The following is a 21,964-nucleotide window of genomic DNA, read 5'->3' as shown; positions in this document are numbered from 1 at the left end:
ACTAGACCCAAGGAGATCTGAGGTCTCTTCCAGCTTTAATACCATAACTCTGAGGCAGGTTGTGGTATAGTTGGGAGAGCACTAGGGCTTGGAGTCAGGGAGGCCCGAGTTCAAATCTAGCCTCAGACACTAGCTGGGTAACCCTGGGCAAGTCACTTAAACCATTTGCCTTAGTTTCCTCAACTGTAAAATAAGGATAATAATAGCACCACCACCCCCATCTTCCCAGGGTTGTCATGAGGATTAAATTAGATAATATTTGTAACAGCACTTAGTACAGTGCCTGAGAACAAGCAGGAGCTATATAAATGCTTATTTTCTTGCCAAAAAAAAAAAAAAAAAGCTTATTCCCCCACCCCAACCATGCATCGGATGTCATTTTGTTTCTAATTCTTCATCAAATGGAAAACATTTGATACTTACAACAATTAAAACTCTAATACTGCCTCTTCATCTAAGATGGAGGGATCGCCCTGAAATTAACACTGAGCAAAATGTAGGAGGCCCCCAGAACCAGCCCCAAAGGTCCTAAATAATGAGACCATGACCGAGCCACTTCAAGGTGACTAGAGAGTAGCAAAGCCACAAAGGACCCCCCCACCCCGCCCCAAGACAGCAGCCAACTCTGGTCCAGTTGAGGAATCTGGAAGTCATTATTATTTTGTTTCTTCAAAGAACAGGCTTCCATCCATGGGAACCCTGACTCATGCCCAGACTCAGGAAATTGAATCCACATGCACTTGGAGGTTTGTAAAACACATTCAGCAAGAGTGCCCTCACCCCCCCCCCAAAAAAAAGTTTCATGGTTTTCTTGCGCCCTCAAAATTGGAGAAATGCATGCCTCGATTCTGCTCCTTCCTGTTCCCCCCTCCAACTCGCTTCCTCCCACCCACTCACCTGCACCCACATAATTAACAGCCTTTGCAGCTTTCACTGCGGCTTCCCCAAGCTTCCTTCTTATTTCGGGATCGATTCCAGGCTGTGAACAATTAAGACATTTTAAAAATAAATCTCATACAAGGATCACGGGCATTACTCACTCGATCTTTTCTCACCGAGAAATTTTAAGAAAATCCAGCTTTATAAATGTCCATTAAGGAATGTCTTATTTTCAGGAACTGTTTGTATCAAACAAAATCAATGACTCATTAAATTGGTCCATCAACTGTAGATTTCACTAGGCATAATAACGCCTCTGCCTTTGTGCCTCAGACCAGTTTTTATTTTAATTAATTAAAAATTGTGGATGCCTGTTTGAAAACTTTTGCTGACCTCGTTTTGTTTCAAAATAAACCACAAATTAACCATGTAATTAGACAATATTAGTCAAAATCAGTGCCTTTGGAAGTTATTATGGAACCAAGAGATAAACTTGGAATGTTGAGCAACAATATAGAAAAAGAGCCCCATTTCATTTGGCCAAGTCTCCAATGTCAATTAAGATGGGTTTACAGGAGAAGTGCGTATGAATAAATAAGTGAACTTGGTGACAAAAAACTGACAATCTCCTCCTCTGCAATTATACTGGAGGCTCATTCTCTAAAAATGGAATTTCATCGGGCATCAATTTGCCAAGTAAATTAGGATGTCTTGAATAGACTATTACAGTGAAATGGAAACACTGAGATCACTGAAATTTTGATGCACTTAGGAGAAAAAGGTAAATCATAAAACCAAGCTATCAGACAGGGACTGACTTTTTTAAAAAATCAGTTTGGGAGTATATTCTGAGATCAGCACATCCGGCCCAATCTCCTATACTTTCTACATCTACAATGCTCCAGCAGTGATCATCAAGAGCTCACAGATGGAGAGCTAGAAGAAACCTCAGAGGGTGTCTAATCCAACCCTCTTATTTTACAGATGAGTAACCTGAGACCCAGAGAGGTGTGGCAACTAGGAGAGGCTTATAAACGGTCTGTGAGGGCACTGAAATGTCCTCAATAATCAAAAGAAGATTCTAAGAAAGTTCAGGATTCTACAGTAAGGCAGGAAAGTGAGTTTAAAAACTCATTTCTATCTAGAAAAACATTTAATATATTTTAGAAAATTTTCAAACACATTTTTCAAAACCCATTTTTGTCTAAAAAATAGATTTTTGACTAATCAAAAATTAATATTACTTTTAATTAATTTTTTAAACCGTGTAACAAAACCTCACTGTAAAACACTAGTCATTGTAAAATAAAATCTGTCCCACTATTGGCACACCCTGCATTATTAAGTGGCTTCACTGACCAGGCCAGTGTGCGGCCCTCAAGTATATTATGATAAGCCTCTGATATTAACGAGACCTATGATTTCATCAGTATAGGGGAGCTCCCAAGGAGCTGTCCAACAGTAGAGTGCTGGCCAGGGAGTCAGGAAGGTGAGTTCAAATCTGGTCTCAAACCCTTACGAGTTGTATGACCATGGGCAAGTCACTTAAGCACTGCCTGCCTCAGTTTCCACAACAGTAAAATGTAGATAATAACAGCACCTTCTTCCCAGGGTTATTGTGAGGATCAAATGAGATAATATTTGTGAAATCCTTAGCACAGGGCTGGCAGATAGCAGGTGCTACATAAATGCCTGCTTGTTTCCTTCTTTCCTATGAGGAAACTCACTCTATCACTACAGATCAGAAGACTTAGAGGGAAGTGGGATTAGATTTCAGATTTGGGGAAGTGGGACTGGACTTCACAGGCTACTGACATGACAATCAAGGCAAACTAGCTGTAAACTCCTTTGAAGATTGTCCTTACCCCTGGGGCCTCCTCGATGATTTTCTGGTGTCTTCTCTGTACACTGCAGTCTCTCTCAAACAAATACACAGCATTGCCATGCTGGTCACCAAACACTTGAACTTCCACATGCCTGTTGGTGGGTAAATGCAGATTTCATTATCCTTTGTTCTGACATCGTAACGTGGCGTTTGTTAAACCAAACTCCTGGTCTTTCAAGTGACCTCAGTTCTTTTATACGTTAGATTTTTGTGCTATATGAATATACTCTAATCTTACAAGGAAAAGTGGAAGAAAGATCTATAATCAAATTTACCTTATTAAAAATCATCTTTGTTGAGGATTCTGATTTACTTTGTGTTACCTCTATCTTGATTTCTATTTCTTTTTTAAGTCACTAATGACTGAATTAATTCTTGGAAATATTCACTAATAAGGGAATATTTCAATACATAATTAGATCCATTACCTCATTGATACTGGTAGTCCCCTTTGATAGTGCAAATTCAACCCATCTATGTTTTCTTATCTTGTACAATTTTCATCGAAGTTAATTCAGAAACAGTTATGGTTTTAAAGAAGAGTCATAACCATCAGTTTTGCCCCTGTACCCTAAGGAGAGAGTCACTGGACCTTTCCATCTGACTTACAACAAAAACCACTGCTTCCTTAGCTGTCTCCTATTATGATGTAAACTCCTTGGAAGTTGGGGCTGTCTTGATTTTCCATTAGTAAATGCTCTATACACATTTGGAGTGACCACTCCAAAAATGCTCATTCATTCATTCAGGATGCACTGTCTCATGGAGGAGCCGACCATCACACAGAAAGCCTTCCTGCCCATCAGCCTCTTTCACACTTGATGGCTGCCAGGGCAGCTTTGGGTGCCCATCTGTGGCTCCTTGTTCTTCCTACTTGCCTGGCCCACTTCCTCTCCTGAGCTTTCATTTTCTGGAGGCCAACCCCTCCCTGAACACGAGTCACTGATGATATTAGGCTGCAATCTACTGGCCCCTACAATGGACCTCTCCATTTTCTTTTAAGCATCTCTGATTTGACTGTTCAGAGACTGGGAGTGTCATGAGCTATACACAGCTACACAATGTCACTGGAAGAATGCTGGTGTTAAAAAGATGAGTTTTGTTTCAGAGAGCAGCTAAGGAATAATTGGAAAAAAACACTCCAATGAATCTGTGATCACATCTTGCATGCCTCCCCATCCTGTGCGACTTTTGTTTACACATCGTGCCGAAAGTTCCACACAGGGTGTCTCCCCTGCATGCCAGAGGCCTTCCTCCCTCTCTTGCAAAATTGTAAGGGTGGTAAAGGCGCATCTGAGCTGTCCCCCTTTCATCCCTCGCTCTCACCACATAAGCAGCCCACCCTCTCGTTCTATCACGCAATTCCTTGTCAACATTCTTTATTCCTGCCCTTCTTCAGAGCTCCCCGTTAGCTCTATGTTGTAGCCTGCTCACACCCGCCACATGCCTTTCCATTGCCTTCCTTCTACTGCGATGACTGGAATGTCTTCTGTCCCAGATCACTGCGCAGGTTAAGACCCTACTACAATCCTTGATAGATGTTGAACAGGGAACAAGCTTCAAACTAACGGTTTGGGCCCTCACCTCTAGCAATAAGGGGCCTGATGGGAATGCTGGCATCATTTGAAAAACCATCTGGCAGGAACTCTGGGGCTGCCCTTCTCCTCAGAAGCCCCCGTGAGGGAATAAAGCACCCAGGCTCCAACAGCACAGGGGTGCTCTCCATCCAGAGACAGCCCAATGCTTATGGTGCATGGGAAGAAGGCTCCTTGTGACTCAGTGGGAATGAGTGCTCTGTATCCTATGTGGATCACCACTCCACCCCTTCTACTTGAATACTGCTAAGTAATGTACTCTGTGTGTGTGTGTGTGTGTGTGCCTGTGTGTGTGTGTATGTGTGTACCCTGTTACACCACTGGACTGCCCAGTCATCCCTACCCTTATAACTTCCCCTGCAAGGCTAATTAACCATGGTGATGGTCAGATTACCAAGTGTTTTTCCTTGCTTGTAGAATCCAAACCCACCAGCAAGTTTAGCTAGACCAGATGTAATCTTAGAGATAGCTCTAATGATCCTCTGTTCATCAATATCTAGTAAGGCACAGAACAGGCAGACATGGTCATGAAAAGCATTTGCCACTGTTGTGGGTGCAGAATCCAAATAGAGGATTCCTGATAGAGGATTAGCTCTTGGAGGTGCTGTTACTTGCAGATGACATAGAGCCCCAGAATACCATAGCTCCTTCTTAGTGACATTAATGGCCACACAAATGATTAGCTTTCTTAATAGGAAGTGGAATAAGGAAGATCTTCAGACTGAGCATATTTGTCACCAATTCCAACAGCATTCTAGATAAAATTTAAACAAAGCAAACTCAGGGCCCCAAATTCACTCATTCAATCAGTCAAGAAATAGTTATTAAATGCTTGCTGTGTTCCAGGCACTGTGTTTAAATACTGGGGATACAAAGAAAGGTAAAAATAGGCCCTGCCTTCAAGAAGTTGACATTCTAATAGAGAAGACAGCATGAAAATAACTATGGATACACACACACACACACACACACACACACACACACACACACACACACAGTATAGGGTTAGGGTTGCCATGACTACCTTCAAACAGGGCTGAATCCAATTATTAAAGACAAATGGTTACTCTAGTTTGTCAGAAAGCCTCAAAAGTACTAATTCGTTAAAACTACATGTTACCAATTCAGAAAATATACCCATGTCCTTACAGTAACCCACATCAAGGTAATACCTTATCTCATGGTAAATGACTCACTCCTCATAGGCCAAGCATGGTGCTGAATATAAAGAAGTAACAATGAAGTTATTGGGGGAAGGGAAGAAGCAGAGTCTTTGCCCTGCGAGAACCCACAGTCTCTCTCAGGGCAGGTGATGTCCACAAATGAAATGACTAACATCATGTACTACCTGGACGTCTGCTGAGGGCCATCAGCCCATTGCCCAAACGAGCGCCCTGCCCATCTCCAGTAGAATTCTTTGTTGGAAGCCTGATTTCTTTTATTCTCATTCAGAGGTTGTGCTAATAGCGATAGATGGATGTTTCCAGGAGAGGGGCCTTCACAACCTTCCTTAATAACTCCTTCTCCACATGAGTTGGCATTTGCCCTGATTAACTAAAGCCAGATGACCTATTTTGTTAATTATTTTTCCTACTATATCACTTGCCAAACTCAATCATTCTTCTCAAGGTCACTAGACCTGGTCAATTTGACATTTCCTTACAAGAAACATAGCTACAACAAACACCTTAGTAAATCCAAGCCAATCAGTCAATATTTGACCAAAGGATATTTCAGACCACAAAAGCACTCCAAAAACCCACTGTTAATGGGATTTGACCTGTCATGAACACTTAACTCAAACATATTCTCATAGGCCCTCAATCCACATTATATAGCATTAGAAAAACATCTCACCTTGGGGTGTGCACAAACTTCTCCAGCAGCACGGCATCATCACTGAAAGACTTCCTGGCTTCTCTCCTTGCCGATTCCAGCTGTTCTTGAAACTCTTCTTCTGATTTGGCGATCCTCATGCCCTAAGATAGGAAATAAGATTGTTATAACGGTGACAGCACAACAAATGAATGAGGCAACTTCCCAATGGAACCTACAAACAGGCCGTCTCTTACTTTTCCACCTCCACCGCGAACTGCTTTAATCATGATTGGGTAACCAATTCTTCCAGCCTGTTCCTTCAGGTACTGGTCTGATTGATCTTCGCCATGGTAACCTTCAATAATAGGAACCCCAGCAGCAGACATGATTGCCTTGGATGTGCTTTAAAGGGGAATAAAAGGAGTTCAGAGGCCACCATGAATCCCTTGGTACAAATGCTTATTTTGATACACTATAGACTGTAAAACATAATGAAGCTTTCTTTCCCCCCCCCACTTATCAGCATTTTATTTTTTCCAATCCCACGTAAAGATAGTTTTCAACATTTATTTTTGTAAGATTGAGTTCCAAATTTTTCTCTCTTCCTCCTTTCCCTCCCCCCTCCCCAGGACAGCAAGTAATCTGATATAGGCTATACACGTACAATCATATTAAACACATTTCCACATTAGTTGCGTTGTGAAAGAAGACTCAGAACAAAAGGGAAAGATCACCACAAAGAAAAAACAAAAAACAAAAAATAAAGAAAATAATATGCTTTGATCTGCATTTAGACTCCATAGTTCTTTCTCTGGATGTGGATAGCATTTTCTATCATAAATCTTCTGGAGTTGTCTTGGATCATTGTATTGCTGAGAAGAGCTAGGTTTGTCATAGCTGATTTTTGCACAATTATCGCTGTTACTGTGTACATTGTTCTCCTGGTCCTGCTGACTTCACTTAGCAACAGTTCATGTAAGTCTTTACAGGTTTTTCTGATATCTGTCTGTTCATCATTTCTTATTGCACAACAGTATTCCATTACAAATATATACCACAACTTGTTTAGCCATTCTCCAATTGATGGGCATCCCCACAATTTCCAATTCTTTGCCACCATGGAAAGAGCTGCTATAAATATTTCTGTCCATGTGGGTCTTTTTCCTTTTTATAATCTCTTTGGGATATAGATCTGGTGATATTGCTGGATCAAAGAGTATGTACAGTTTTACAGCCCTTTGGGCAGCATTCCAAATTGCTATTCAAAATGGTTGGATCAGTTCACAACTCCTCCAACAATGCATTAGTGTTCCAGTTTTCCCACATCTTCTCCAACATTTAACATATAATGAAGCTTTCTAAGGAAATTCACACTGTACAGGTCATCAAACATTAGAAAGGTCTTCACTATGACTGAATATTAGTACAAATGGACAATTACAAGTAGGCATTAATCTAGCTTTCCCTAAGCCCATTTCCCAAGTGAAAGTTTAGAGCAAAAGTGATGGTCTTATTAGGAGAAATAACTACTCACAAAATAGGCTTGAACATCCCTGTAACTCTATGAAAATTCTTCAACACACATCAAATATAGTTATCTTACATACCCGCAAGACATGTAAGACATTCTGCTCCCCTCCCTATGTTCCCCACTTTCAGTAGTAAGGCACAGTCCTCCTGACTCCAAGCTTGGCCCTCCATCTCCTATGACACACATCATCCCTTACTCCTCTTAGCACGAGGATGTCAGGAAGAAAAATAAAGACATACCTCTTAATTCCCATATCTCTGATAACAGATGAAGGAGGCCCTATGAAAATGAGTCCCTCTTGTTTACACAACTCTGCAAACTCAGTGTTTTCTGAGAGGAAACCATACCCTGGATGAATAGCCTAAAAAGGAGAAACAAAAAGTAATCCTGAGATGACCAGGAGTGCTACATGCCACCATTAGTCAGCAACATTGGAGAGACCAGATGATCTTTCCTTCCTTATCAGGGAACTCATCTCCCACCCAGATGCCCAGTGATCCCTTGTAATTTCTCCCTCCCAAAGCCAGCACTAAGGTAAGAACCTGAGACTCACTAGAGTATAAATACTGGACAGCAGTGTCCAGCTTCACACCTATCAGGGCACTTACATCTCAAAGGGATCAGGCTTCAAATGAGAAGCACAAAGCTTCTAGGCTGGAATTTCAGGCTCGTGGTGCAAAGAGGGGAGGGTTTGGGGGGCCATAAAGCTTTACTAGCCCTCCTGAAATCATATCTCCTAAGCCGTTTCTCTACCTAGGTGTAAAGGATGGCTAGATTGACATGTGAGCTCGAATTCTCTCTCCTCTTCCCCATTTCACTCCAGTCATCAATAGCACCTTGTCCAACATGGGTTATTGATCTTCTGGCCCCAAAGTTCATGTGCCTTCCTTTCTTGAGGAGTTCAGCACTTGGCTCACAGACTTCCCCGCCACCCAAACAAACCCTTGCCATCTGTCCTCTAGACCCTGAGGCATGTCATACCAACTACTGATAAGCCCCACAGATGTCTGGGCCTTTTCTTCTGTTCTGAAGCTCAACTACTCTTTTATATAGGTTGTCCCCAAAGTCTTAGTGTGCTTTATGCCGACAAGCCATCCCCTGTGCCAACTAGTTGGCTGCTTTAAGCTTACTAAGGTTTAAACTGCACTCAGACTTCAGAGACACCATATGCATACATCACATGTATTTATATACATACATGACATCACCATGTTGGAGTCCAACACAGAGCTGTCATTTTGGTCCTCTTTGAGAACAGACAACAACCAACCAACCAACCAATATATATACATATATGAATAATAATAGTACTGACTTTATAGGGTTGTAGTGAGGATAAAATGAGATAGTATTTGTAAAGCACTTTACCAACCTTTAAGTGCTATATAAATGCTTATCATCATTATTATCTTTCTTAGTATCAGCTGTCTTCCCTAATTAGATCATTAGATCGAAGACTGTCTTGTTTTTTTTTTCTATATGTATCTACAAGGCTTAGCACAGTGCTTGACATATAGTAAGAGCTTCATTCATTCATTCATATCTGGAGATGTCAATATACATGCTTATGTCCCCTTACACACTCTGGATTTCCAGTTCATCAGCCTCACCATCCCCTATCTTCTATACCTTTAATACACCTCAGCCACACATTGGGGACAATCCTTCACCATCACCCATAACTGTTCGACCTATATGACCTAGAACTCTAAAATTTTTCTTTCAAACCATGATCTCTTTCACTTCCATCTCTTCCTTGGTCTCACTTCTAAACATCTTTATCCTCATAATGAACTCCAGTCACTCCACTCTTCTCCCTGATTTCTCAAAATATCACCCTTTCTCTGGTCTCACTTCCTTCTCTTTTCCATAATCACCCTACTCTTGAAGGCCAGTTCAGCTTTGTGTGGCCCTCTTCTCCCATCACTATAAATCCCTTTCCAAACCTCAACCCTGCACTATCCCAACCATCTGCCTTCCCTGCTCCTACTCTTGTGCCACTGAATACCACTGAAAGAAGTTATAATGAAAGTAGTGCATATGCATCCACTAGAAACGTATGTTACCTAACCTCGGCTGGGCCCTCACTGCTGCAAGGCAATCCTTCTGCTCTTCCTATGCAGACACTTTACCATATTCTCCATAACTTCTATTCCAAACCTCCTCTTTTCTCCTCACGCCAACATCCTCCTCCTCTCAGCAAGAGATCTTTTCCTTTTCTTTCCAATGAAAATAGAAGACCTCCACCATGAACTTTGTCTTCTCTCCAGTTCTATACATAAGCCCCTTTACCATCATTCTCCATTCCTGATTTGCTTCAGTCTTGGAAGAATATGTGGTCTTTTCCCAATGAAGGCAAACTCTTCTTCTCCAACAGTTTTCCAACGCAATCAATCGCCCACCTCTAATCTTTAATCCTTCTCTATTGATCAAGATCTCAAAACAAACCAACCCACCAATCACACTCTTCCCTAGACCCTTTCATTTCCTCAAACTATTTTCTTACATTTCTTTACCTTCTCCAAGCTAAACTCCTAGAAAAAAAAGCCATCTCTCTTCATTGTTCCACTTCTCCTCTCCTACTTATTTCTGAACACCTTCTAATCTGGCATCTGAAACAGCTGAGGCCTGGGGCCAGTGAGGAAGCTAGCTCCAGTCATCTTATCCTGGTGATGCTTCTGGGGTAAGGACACTTGCTAAAATACTGTGGTTCTTCATAAAGCCTGAGGTTATGGGTTTGGGAATCAGGAATGGAAAGAAAAAGACAAATATGCTTGAAAGACATTTCACAGGGAGAACAAACTAGTTTTAATGCCTCATGGGCTCTGAGGGAGGAGTCAAATATAATTCAGAGGATTCAAGACTGTATGAGTAGGGTGAAGGTGACACCACTGATTGAGATTAGGGAGGGGAACTTAGGTCCTGGAATAGCTGGAGGAGTGTAGGAAAATATTATGATGGATACAGTTCACCTCAGATGACTGAAGGGTAGCAAAGTGAAACTATCTAGTGAATAGCAAGAGGTCTAAGTCTAAGTCTACATGCAGAGAGAAACCAACTAAGAACAGTGTTCTACGCTGATGCAGAGTGAAGGAAGAAGAACCAGGAAAACACCGCACACTCCAACTACAATAGTGTCAAATGGAAACAACTCTGAACACTGCGCTGAATATAATGACCAGGCTGGGCCCTAGAAAAGAGAGGAGAAAATGGACATTTCTCCCTTCTACTGAGAGGTGGGGAGGAGGGGTGTGGCACATTGCAGATGCCGCCAGACTTGGTCGATATGTTAGTTAGTTAGTTTGGTTAGGTTGGTTAGTTTTACTTTCTTTTCTATTCTCTCTTGATGGCTTGCTGAATAAGGGAGGGAGGGGAGGTATATCAGGAAAGAAAGATGGATGCAAAAATAAAAGGTTATCAGTAAAATACAAAATTAAAAGAAATAAAAGAAAAAAATTCTGCAACAGATTCTGTCATCACAGGAACTACCTTCATGACCCTTACCTGTGATGCTGAAACCTTGGCCACTTGAATGATTTTTTCCATGGAAAGGTAACTCTGCTGGGAGGCAGCTGGACCAATGGAGTATGCTTCATCTGCCTATTTCCACAAATGTCATACAATTATCAGACTGTAGGATTTAGAGCTGCAAGATAGTTTAGAAGAGCTGGTACAAGTCTTTGATTTCATAGACAAGGACACTAAGGCTCAGCTCAAGCTCACAGGGGCCCTTGGAAAGACCAGAAATAGGAGCCAGGTCTTCTGCCTCCAAATCTTGACCTCTTACTACCACACCAGGCTGCTTCTTGCTGACAAACAATAAAAACTTTTTCCAAGTGCCACTTGGATGGTTGTTTAATACAAGTTTCCCCAACATGGATTTTAAATCAGCATTGAAAGATAGGGAGTTTCCTTGGGGTTGGTGCTCCTGCCCCGACGCCGGGGCACAGAGCGTCACTGTGGCCGAAAAGAAGGCATCAGCTTTCTAGTGAGGAAACTCTATGTGCTCATCCTTAGATAAGGATGGACACAAAGGGGTTGTCTCCTACTCAAAACTGTGTGGCTTCTGCCTGCAGGCCAGGCAGGAATGAGTGAGCGCTTTGGCTCAGCAAAAGGCAATGGAGCAGGGTATCTGTGAAGGAATCTGCAGTTTCCCCAACAACATGGAGGCTCCTGGAGGGCAGGTGCTGTTTACTTTGTACCCCCAGGGTCAAGCAGAGCTGTGCTTCACAGACACTTGCTGACTGATTCTACTTCCACTGGCTTCAGCTTCCCCTTTGTAAAATGAGGGGTTATAAAGTGATCTTCTTCAGAATCTTCAAGCTCTAATCAATCACTTCTAATTTTGTTCACTAGCTGGGTGATCTCACATATACCACTGTGCTTCAGGTTCCTCCTCTGCAGAAGGCGGATAAGATCGAGTTCACAGGATTATCTCAAGGATCAAATCAAATGAGATAAGGCCGTGAAAGCTGTAAAGCTCTAACTGAACACAAGGTATGATCATCATTAGTGGGAAAAATCACTGCCACAAACTTCCCCTGGGCCGGGCCAGAAATACAGAGGGGCAGAAAGTAGGAAGGTGAAGGCAGCAAGCTTCTAACGTGTCTGATAACACACCATCTCCACGTGCATGGAGTTCCAGTCGGCCTCACTGTAGACAGCCACTGACTGCATGCCCATTTTCCTAGCTGTTCGTATCACTCTGCAAGCAATTTCTCCTCTATTCGCAATAAGGACCTTGGTGATGTTGCTTCTTCCTGTTTAACACACAAGAGAAACTGGGACCCAGAACCCAGAACCGGAGTGACGAGCAAGTAGCATGCTGTCATGTTAAGCAACCTAAAAAATGGGTCTTAAACATTTCAAAGTCCAAAATCATGATCTTAACCAATTCTGATGAGCTTATTTCTTACCAGAGTTAACTAGCATGAGCAGAACAATGGAATTACTAGGGGTTCTTAAGCTTAAAAATGAGAAATGGGAAATACTTCCTATTGGGAAGTGTTTTTGCTTTCCCTTGGATTTTGTAAAACCAAGGGTCAAATTAACTCACTCACCCACTCACTGATACACTATGGGTATATTTCTGGCATTAGATGTGGATGGTGTCTTTGTACCCAGACACCAGTACTTAAAATGGAGTTCTAGTGCATTTATTTACATGTGAAAAAAATCTCCAGCCATCAAACACATTTGATGTTCTTTAACTATTTTGACAATTAAAAAAAGTTCTATAAAAAATATAATGTGGAAATTCAATTTGTGACAAAGAATTTCTTAATAAACATTTAAAAGGTGATTATAATTATTTTTCCTCATATTATAATTCTAAAAGCTAGGGAGAGACCATTTCAATTGAGAGATCAAAATCAGTCACATAAATGTGTTCCATTAAAACACATTCGTATTTTGGATTCTTTATATCAAAAGAACTTTGATGTAAGAGCTGAAAATTCAAAGGAAACACCAAAATAATAGGAAAAGTATCACAAAATCACTAAATTGCTTATGAAACTTTTTCTTTTATGTAACATAAATTAAGGGTAAAAGAATACTCTTTAAAATATTTCCATTAAGAAATATTAAATTATAAAAAATTTTTTAGTACCAGTTGATGAATATTTCACAGTTCTTTGTCTCCAAATCCATCTCCTGTAACAGAAATCCAAATGACATTATAATGAAAGAAGAAACAGAATGACTAAAGAAAAAAGCAAATCATTATTCATTGAGAAAGGTCCTTTTCAATGTCACACTGACCCTTTTATCTGTTCCTCACTCCACAAGTCCTCAAAGTTTGGATATGATTTCCATTAACCTTTAGCCACTAAAATGCATAATGCTATGGTAGAAAATATATGACACTAAAGATCAGGAAATCCAGGGCCTAGTTCCAACTCTGCAGCTAACTTACTGTGTTGTGTAACTTTGGGGAAGCATCATTTTGGGATCTGTAAAATGTAGAAACTGTACAAAGAAAGTTCCTTTCAATTTTAAGGTTTCTGACTACTACTCCAGGAGACAGACTTGGCTACTGGCCCCTTATTGGACTTTGGGTGAGTCCTTTCAGCACTTTGTGCCTCAGTTTGCCCATCTGCAAAATGAGGGGATTAGGCTAAATGATCTCCAAGGTCTCTTCCATTCCAGGTAAAATCTTAGGATGCCTGTATATCTTAAATCAGTACAGGGGAGACACTGCATAGAGAAGGAGCATCCTGGTCTTAGAGTCAGGAACATCTGGTTTCAAATCCTGCCCTTCAACAGCTGACCTGGTCTACTTAACGTGAGAAAATTGAGGTCATCTGCCATGAGCTCTGCCCTTTGCTCCAGACCTGAGGAAGAGGTGGCTCTTCTCTTGATCAAGGCCAACATCTCTCCTTGGATCCCTGAGAGGCAAACCTGTATCTTGACATCTCTTTCAGAAGCTCTCCTCAATCAGGAATACTCATGTTCCTTCTCTCATCTTCAAGCTCTCTCTGTTGGCTACTTCCTTCTTGTCTACAAGTAGGCCTAAATATCTGACATCCTTAAAAAAAAATCCAACAAATTCTTTGTTTCCTCCTACTGACATTCCCTCTAGCTACCACTTAATATCTCTCCTCCCTTTCACTTCTAAGCTCTTTGAAAGTGTTGTCTACTCCTGATGCCACCCACTCCTTCCAACTTCCGAGGCTACCATTCTATTGAAACCGTTCCCAACATTACCAATGGTCATTTCATTGCTAGTCTAATCTTTTCCTCAGTCCTTGTTGCCTTTATCTACTCCACGTTGACCAATCTTTCCTCTCTGTGGCTCATGGGGTGCCACTCTCTAGGTTCCTCCTCCCTGTGTGACTGCTCCTTCTCAATGGCCTTCGCTAGATCATCACTCAGCTCCTACTCCTTAGCCAAGGTGTGCTTCTGGGCTCTTCTCTCGATCAAAGATGATACCTCTCCTCGGACTCTTGCACTTATTCTTTTCTCTCTACCCCCTCCCTCCTTGTGATCTCATCAATTCCCTTGGGTCCAATTATGTCTATGCAAAGGATTCCCAAATCTATAATCCAGCTCTAGTCTCCTCCTGAGCACCAATCCCACATCATCAACTACCTGCTGGATTATAGCGACCTACATGTTGAGTGGACATCTGAGACTCACACGTACAAAAGAGACTCTCACTATCTTTCCCCCTAAGCTCACTTCTCTAAACTTCATGATTTCTGTGGAGGGTGCTGTCCTCTTCCCAGTCACTGACAACTATAATCAGAGAAGAGGCATCCCTTTCCTCTTTCTTCTACTACTTGTATCCAATTGGTTGCCACCATTTGTCAGTTCTACCTCCAAAGAGTTCAGGCCCTCATCATTTTTCATCTAAGAATATTGGAATGGCTTCCTCTTTGGCCAACCTACTTTTAGCCTCTCCCTTCTCTCACATCTATTTCCCAACCAGTTGCCTGAATAATCTCCCTAAGGAACAGGTCTGACCATACCACTCCCTTTGAGTGGATCTCTATTTACCTCTAAGATAAAACATAAATTATTTAGCCTGAGGGCATTATGACCCCCTACAATCTGTCACCCACCAACTCTTCTAGTCTTTATTTCAAACAACTTGCCTCCATAAACTCGACTAAATTCCAGCCTCTGTACATTTGCCTAAGCCATTCTCCATGCCCAGAATGCCCACCCTTCTCTCTTCTGCCTCTCAGAATCCTGCTCTTCTTCAAGGCTGAGCTCAGGGGGTCTCCTCCTTCCTGGCCTTCCCTGATCTACCCAGTTGTTAATGCTTTTGGTAAAGAAGAAACAAACCCATAGACTAGATCTGATCAGAGACCTAGTCTTAACATCTGGACAGACTATTTTTCAAACATGTTCTTGAGGAACTGTTAGGCCCTCCAAGGTGCCTCCCGCTTCTAAAGCTCTTGATTTTATGTTCCCTCTCATTTTAGAGTTGAGACAACCTACACAAATGATAAATGAACAAGATTGAGTTGAAATAACTTGCCCATGGTCATAAATTAGAATCCAGTTTCTTGAATCTTAGTCTGTGGCTCATACCATTAAGTCACTTGGACAGCATAGGAGGACTGGTCTGAGTTGATTGAGTAACTGGGCCTATCAATCCCTCAGGGCAGCTGGCAGAAAATGGTTCTTGGCAAAACTGTGAAGTGGGTGAAACTGATCTTTAATGGTCTCCTACTCTGGGCCTCCCAACCTGCCTTCTAGCACCCTAGATACCATTTCCTTTTTTTAAGTGAATATATTTTTATTTTTATTACTAAAGCAGGAAATCTTTTCAATGACCTCTTTAAAGTCTATTATGCGGCTCCAAACTACTTCAACTTCCATTCAATTTGAGAAGCATCCCTTGAATGCCTGTTCAATGCAAGGCCTGGTGCTGTACCATGCCAGAGGCTAGGATGAATAAGACTAAGATGGGCTTTTCTTTGAAATTCAAGAACACAGAACTGGTTAGGACACTCGGGTAATGTTAAAACTTTTGCTATATGAATTATTAGGTTGTTTTTTAACTTCCAAGTCTGGCTTCAAAAACACCACTTGCTACCATATTGCACACCATGTTGCGACTTTCTCAGAAATGCCTGCCATCCTCTTGCATTTCAGTTTCTCTGTTTCTTTGCTGCCATTCCCAGAATTCCAGCCTACCTGTCTGCCATCCCTTGGCAGCCTGTAACTGCCCGTGCTGGACTGCCTTCTCTGGGTACCGTCCATGTTCTTCCCAGCCTTCTAAAGGATCTCTCCTATATTCCAGTCCTTCAGAAACCAGCTCTTAAATATGAATATTGAGTAAATAAGCCCATGATAATGTACTCAGCTCCGTGACCTTGGGCAAGTCATCTAGCTTCTCCCAGCCTTAGCATCCTCATCTGCAAAATGAGGATAATAATAGCACCCTACCTGCCAGGGCTGTTGTGGGGATCAAATGATACAACAAAGTATAAAGCACTGTGCAAACTTTGAAACACTACATAAGTGCTAGTAATTATGATTAGTCTACTAATTATTATCACAGTAATACATGTGACCTTGAATTAGTCCCTGCATTCATCTTTCTGGGTTTTCTTATCTAAAAAATGAAGCAATTGAACTAGATTTCTAAGTTCTAACTGTATGACTTGAGGCTGATCTGTTCCTCTTCAAGCTTGGAATGTGGAGCCAGAACCTGGATTTTAATCCCAGCTTTGCCGATTACATCCTGTACGGCCTTGGATGAGTCATTTAACCTTTTTGAACCTCAGTTTCCTCACTTATAAAATGAAGGGAGTGGGCTAGATAATCTCTGAGGTCCCTTGTACCTTTAGATGTGTGATCCGATGAATACTGGATTCACACTTTAAAAGGGCCCTCTAGAGACAGTGCTTTAAAGAAGGAAATAACTGATCATGGGGATTTTAAGCAGCATAATAGTAGGTCAATGGCGTCTACTACCAGAAGGTGCAGAGAAGCCACCTGTATTCCAACCAACCAACCAATCAATAAGCATTCATTAAGTGCATGACTGGGTACAGAATTAAGCAATGGAGAAAGAAAGGGCAACAAAATGGTCTCTGCCCTCAAGGAGCTTCCATTCTAATAAGAGAGACAATATGGACATAAGTAGGTACAGAGGAGATGCAAGGTAAATTTAGGTAGGAAGGGACCAACAGCTGGAACCAGAAATGTGCCCACCTATTTTCCTTTCAGAGAAGGCTGGCTTCCTTTAGGCTTATGTGTATATTATTGATTGCCATGTTGTAAAATTTGGGGTTCCATACTATGCCGCTTTAATGGTTTAAGAACAAGAGCATTGGGAAACACTGTGACTTTTGGTTATGTATTGCAAACAGTGCTGCTTGGCACACAATTAGCACTTAATAAATGCGCACTCTCTCTCTCCCTCCCTCCTATCTCTCTTCCTTCCCTCCCTTTTTTGCTGTCTCTCTCCATGTCTCATTCTGTCTCTCTTTCCCATTCCTCTCTTTCCATCTCTCTCCTTTCCTTCCCCTTTCTGCTGTCTCTCTCCATTATCCATTCTGTCTCTGTCTCTCTTTCTCTCTCCTTATACCTGAAAGGATGTGAGTCAAACTGGCAGCCTGAGCCCTCACCCCCTGCTTGATCCTGGCAGTGACACTCAAGGTGATTCTGAACTGGGTGAGCTTCTGCCTCCTCCACCTTCTGGTCCTTTTGCCCACACTTCTGCCTTCCATCTTCTGGCCCCTGAAAACTTCTGAGATGCTAAGAGAAAGAGGAGGAAAAGCTACGTGATTTTGTAGAGACTAGGAAGAGAGAGGAAAGGTAAATGCCAGGAGCTGTGGGTGCTGGGCTGCGGGCCTAGGAGGGTCTGTATAAAGGCCTGGAGAAGACATGCTCTAGAGAGCTAGAACCCAAAAAGGAAAACGTGGTAACCGTAGCGTGGCTGTACTTGCTAACCATCAGAGACAAAAGTACAACTCACTGACTATGAGAAACACAATACAATTTCTCCTTTCAAGTTTCATCACTGCCTCCCACACTCCAGGAAGCAGAGACCAGGGCTTTGGTTACGTTAACAGTGAGGTAGGGCAGCTAGGTGGTGCTGTGGATAAAGTGCTGGCCCCGGAGTCAGGAAGACCTGAGTTCAAATCCAGCCTCAGACTTACTAGCTGCATAACCCTGGGCAAGTCACTTAACCCTGTTGGCCTCAGTTACTTCCTCTGTAAAATAATCCGGAGAAGGAAATGGCAAAACCACTCCAGTGTCTTTGCCAAGAAAGAGTTGGGCATGACTAATCAACTAAACAACAACCCTGAGGTATAATCCTGGGGATCTTCCTGTTGCAGTGGGCATTGATACCTTCAAAAATTACAGCCACACTCTCAAATAGGATTTTCCTAAATAGGGAAACTGAGGCAGCTGTGTGCTTGTATATATGTGTGCATGGCAAATGCCTCCTGGAAGGATGAGATTTCTCTCGTGGAGCTAGGGCTACAGGATCATCTAAAAAGTACCATTGTGTGTCTTTTTTCCTCTCACATCAAGCTCAGAACTATGTCTCTTCCTCAAAACAAAAACTCACATTTCATTCCCTCCCCCATAGCACTACACACACTACACACAGATAAACATGAGACATAAACCACATGCATGCACACAGAAAGTGCCTGGCACACAGTCAATGCTTAATAAATGCTTATTGACTGAGTAACACCCCAAAACAATCAAATACATGCCTACTGAGTGCGAGGCTTGAGGCTGAGGTGGGTACACAAGAAGAAGAAATCAAGACCAAAAAGAAAAAAGAAAAACGTCCTCAACCTCAACTTCTACACGTACATACTGTTTCTCCCTCAGTACTTCCGCTAACGAACGTGCAGAAGAAATACAAAACGTACACAAAGCTAAAATGATAATTTTGCAGAGGGCAGGTCTGGAAAGGCCTCAAAGTCGCACTTTAAGGGAGCGAATGACTAAAGACGTGCAGAGGGGCTACATTACAGGCAAGGGGGTCAGCCTGTCCACAGATAGGGCACATGTGGGGACCAGCAAAGCTAGCCCAACTGGACAGTAGAGTACAGGATGGAGAATAACTTATGCGAGGCAGGAATTAGGTTAGCTGGGCTTCTAAAGCTAGGCAGAGGATAATAGGCAGGTCCTCGAAACGGCAGGGAGCCATTGCAGCATCTGCAGCAGAGGAGCAGCGTGGTCAGGTCTGTACTTCAGGGGAATCATTTTTTTCACATTTAGCACCAGGATGTACAAAGGCAGAGGAGACAATGCAGAAAGACCAGTCAGGAGGCTGCTGCGACTGTCCTGTAGACACATGGCTGGACCCAGTGGGGTTCAAGTCACTCTGAGTAAGTGGAGGGATGGAGACTGACTGGTCAACAAGATCTAGTGGCATGCCGGGCAGCTCCAAACCATATCCTTCCCTCCACACCTGGCATCGGAACCAGCCTGCGACTTAATGAGTGCGTTTCCCCCGAGATCCAGGACACCAGGTCCCTCGGCAGCCATTCATGCGCCATGCCAATGAGCCCAGACCTCCTCTTCCCCTTCGAGCTCCCCTTTTAGAATGGAAGCTCCTTGAGGGCAAGAGCTATTAAGTTTGCATTTATATACCAAAAATAGTGCCTGGTATATAATAAATACTGAATAAATGTTCTGTCTAGTTACACATCAGTTTTTGATAAACTAATCACCTGAAATCTCATTATCATGGAGATGGATTCAGTTTTGATACCAATACCTCTTCAGCCCCCTCAGTTACCTCTCCCCTAGACCTTCACTTTAGAAAAATCACTGGTGTCTGAGGCAGGCAGACCCACCAGATGTGAGGTAATGAGGGCCTGCACCAGGCTGGTGGCAGTGTCAGAGGCATATACAAAGGATGTAATGAAGGTAATGTCAACAGAACTTGGCAAGTGAATGGATATTGGGGTGGGGGGAGGTGTGCAACAGGAATCAAAAATGACACCTTGATTGCAAGCCTGGGTGACTGGGAAGATGGTGTTGCCTTCTACAGTGATAGGGAAGTTAGGAAGTGGGGAGAATTTGGGGGGAAAGATCATGAGTTCAGTTTTGGACACATTGAGTTTAAGATGTCTACTGGACATCCAGTTCAAGATAGTCAATAGGCAGATGGAGCTGCAGGACTGGAGGTCAGCGGAAGTTGGGGCAGAATTGGTCAACTTGAGAATCATCACCAGAGATAGTTATTAAATACTTGTGAGCTGATGAGATCACAAAGTGTAGTATAGAGGGAGAAGAGAAGAAGGCCCAGGTCAGAGTCCTGAGGGATACCTATAGTTAGAGGGTGTGATCTGAGGGAGGGTCCATTAAAGGAGACATAGGAATGGTCAGAGAGGAGGGGGAGGGAGGTGCCCTGAAAACCCAGAGAGAAGAGAGTTTCAAGGAGAAGAGGGCGACCAGCTGTGTCAGAGGCTGCAGAGAGGTCAAGGAGAATGAGGACTTAGAAAAGGCCACTGGATTCGGTGATCAGATGGACACACAGCCATATACACCTTGCACGCGCGCACACATACATATGCACGCATACACGCATACACATACACATACACACACCCCACACACCCCTTGTTCACACCTCACACCTCTCACACACGCACTCCTTGCTCACACCCCACACCTCTCTCGCTCACACACACACCCCTCCTCAGCTCACACCCCACACCTCTTGCACACTCCCCTTGTAACCCATGCACACTCCTCCCACACACGCACGCGCATACACACCCCTTCCACGCGCATCCCCCGACACCTCCTGCGCGGGCTTGCCCACGCACATCCCCGCCTCAGTTTCCCCACGTACCCCGGCTGCAGCAGGCCAGGCAGATGCCGCCATTGGTTCCTCTCCGCCACCAGCAGCGCCACAGCCCCCAGGTATGTCCTCATGTTGCTTCCGGGCATTCCCAAGCGACCCGCAGACCCCCAGACCCCCAGACCCCCAATGCCCCCAACCTCTCAGGCCCCTCGGTCTTTACACAGACCGACCCAGGAACGCAGCCAATCCGAGACGGGGCAGTGTCTCTGAAGCGGCCAATAAGAACCATGATGGGGGCGTGGCAAGGTTCCTCGCAGCCCAATTGGCCGGCGGGGGGGCACTTGGCGGAGCCAAATGGACGGGAGGTGGGGCCGAAGGGCGGGGCGGAGCCTCGCGAGCCGAGGAGGCGGGGTCTTATCTATAAGCTGGAGCGAGGGGGCGGGGCGGAGTTCTCTCCCTCATTCTCCTCAGAGGAGTCTTTCCGGTTCAGATAGTCTTGCCAGGTCCCTCTTTCCCTTTTCATTCCACTCTTCGCAAGGCTGACTGTCCTAGAGCTTGGGGAGGCGGGGCCGGGGAGAGGAGCGCGCGCCCTAGGCGCTCCCGGCCTCAGCCCCGCCTCCTTCCTCGCCTCACCACCAACCCCCCCCAGCAGCTGCGCGCGCACCGAGGCTTTGGTTTTGTTTTAGTCCGGAAGAAATGCTGGAAGGTCAATCTCTACCTGACTCCCTCTCAAACTGAAAGGACCTTCGTAATCACAGAGGGAAACTGAGGCCCAGGACCTGTAGCTTCAGGCTTCCTGAGAGTTTTACTTGTGTCTCACTGGAGCCTCAGAACCCCCGTGATTCTCCTCACTTTACAGATAGGGAAACTGAGGCTCAGAGAGGTTAAGGGACTTGCTCAAGGTCGCACGGCCCCTGAGTGGCCGAGAAGGAATCAAACCCAGGTCTTGCTGGCTCCAAGCCAAGCTGTCCTCTCCCTTCTCCCCCTTCCCCTTAAAAGCAGCCCCCCTCTCT

At 43.6% G+C, this 21,964-nt stretch overlaps 1 protein-coding gene across 2 annotated transcripts in view; it reads right to left on the bottom strand.

The window, feature by feature from the left end:
* MCCC1 (methylcrotonoyl-CoA carboxylase 1) overlaps positions 1-21,106 on the bottom strand; it is a 60,951-nt gene extending 39,845 nt beyond the window's left edge. For both annotated transcript variants that reach the window (XM_027876161.1, XM_027876162.1), the window contains exons 1-9: positions 21,000-21,106; positions 13,320-13,363; positions 12,329-12,468; positions 11,213-11,308; positions 7,948-8,069; positions 6,432-6,579; positions 6,217-6,338; positions 2,745-2,856; positions 898-979 (exon numbers count right to left, since the gene is read on the bottom strand). In XM_027876161.1, coding sequence (XP_027731962.1) covers positions 898-979; positions 2,745-2,856; positions 6,217-6,338; positions 6,432-6,579; positions 7,948-8,069; positions 11,213-11,308; positions 12,329-12,468; positions 13,320-13,363; positions 21,000-21,097 — 964 coding nt within the window. In that variant the 5' untranslated portion in view covers positions 21,098-21,106. The remainder of the gene's footprint in view (positions 1-897; positions 980-2,744; positions 2,857-6,216; positions 6,339-6,431; positions 6,580-7,947; positions 8,070-11,212; positions 11,309-12,328; positions 12,469-13,319; positions 13,364-20,999) is intronic.
* Positions 21,107-21,964: the final 858 nt, after the last annotated feature.

This window comes from Vombatus ursinus, unplaced genomic scaffold (assembly GCF_900497805.2).
Source record: "Vombatus ursinus unplaced genomic scaffold, bare-nosed wombat genome assembly UNPS02014810.1, whole genome shotgun sequence".
In the NCBI taxonomy this organism is placed as follows: domain Eukaryota; kingdom Metazoa; phylum Chordata; class Mammalia; order Diprotodontia; family Vombatidae; genus Vombatus; species Vombatus ursinus.
Note: the sequence above shows the minus strand (reverse complement) of the source record. Positions and strands in the feature narration are given on the sequence as shown.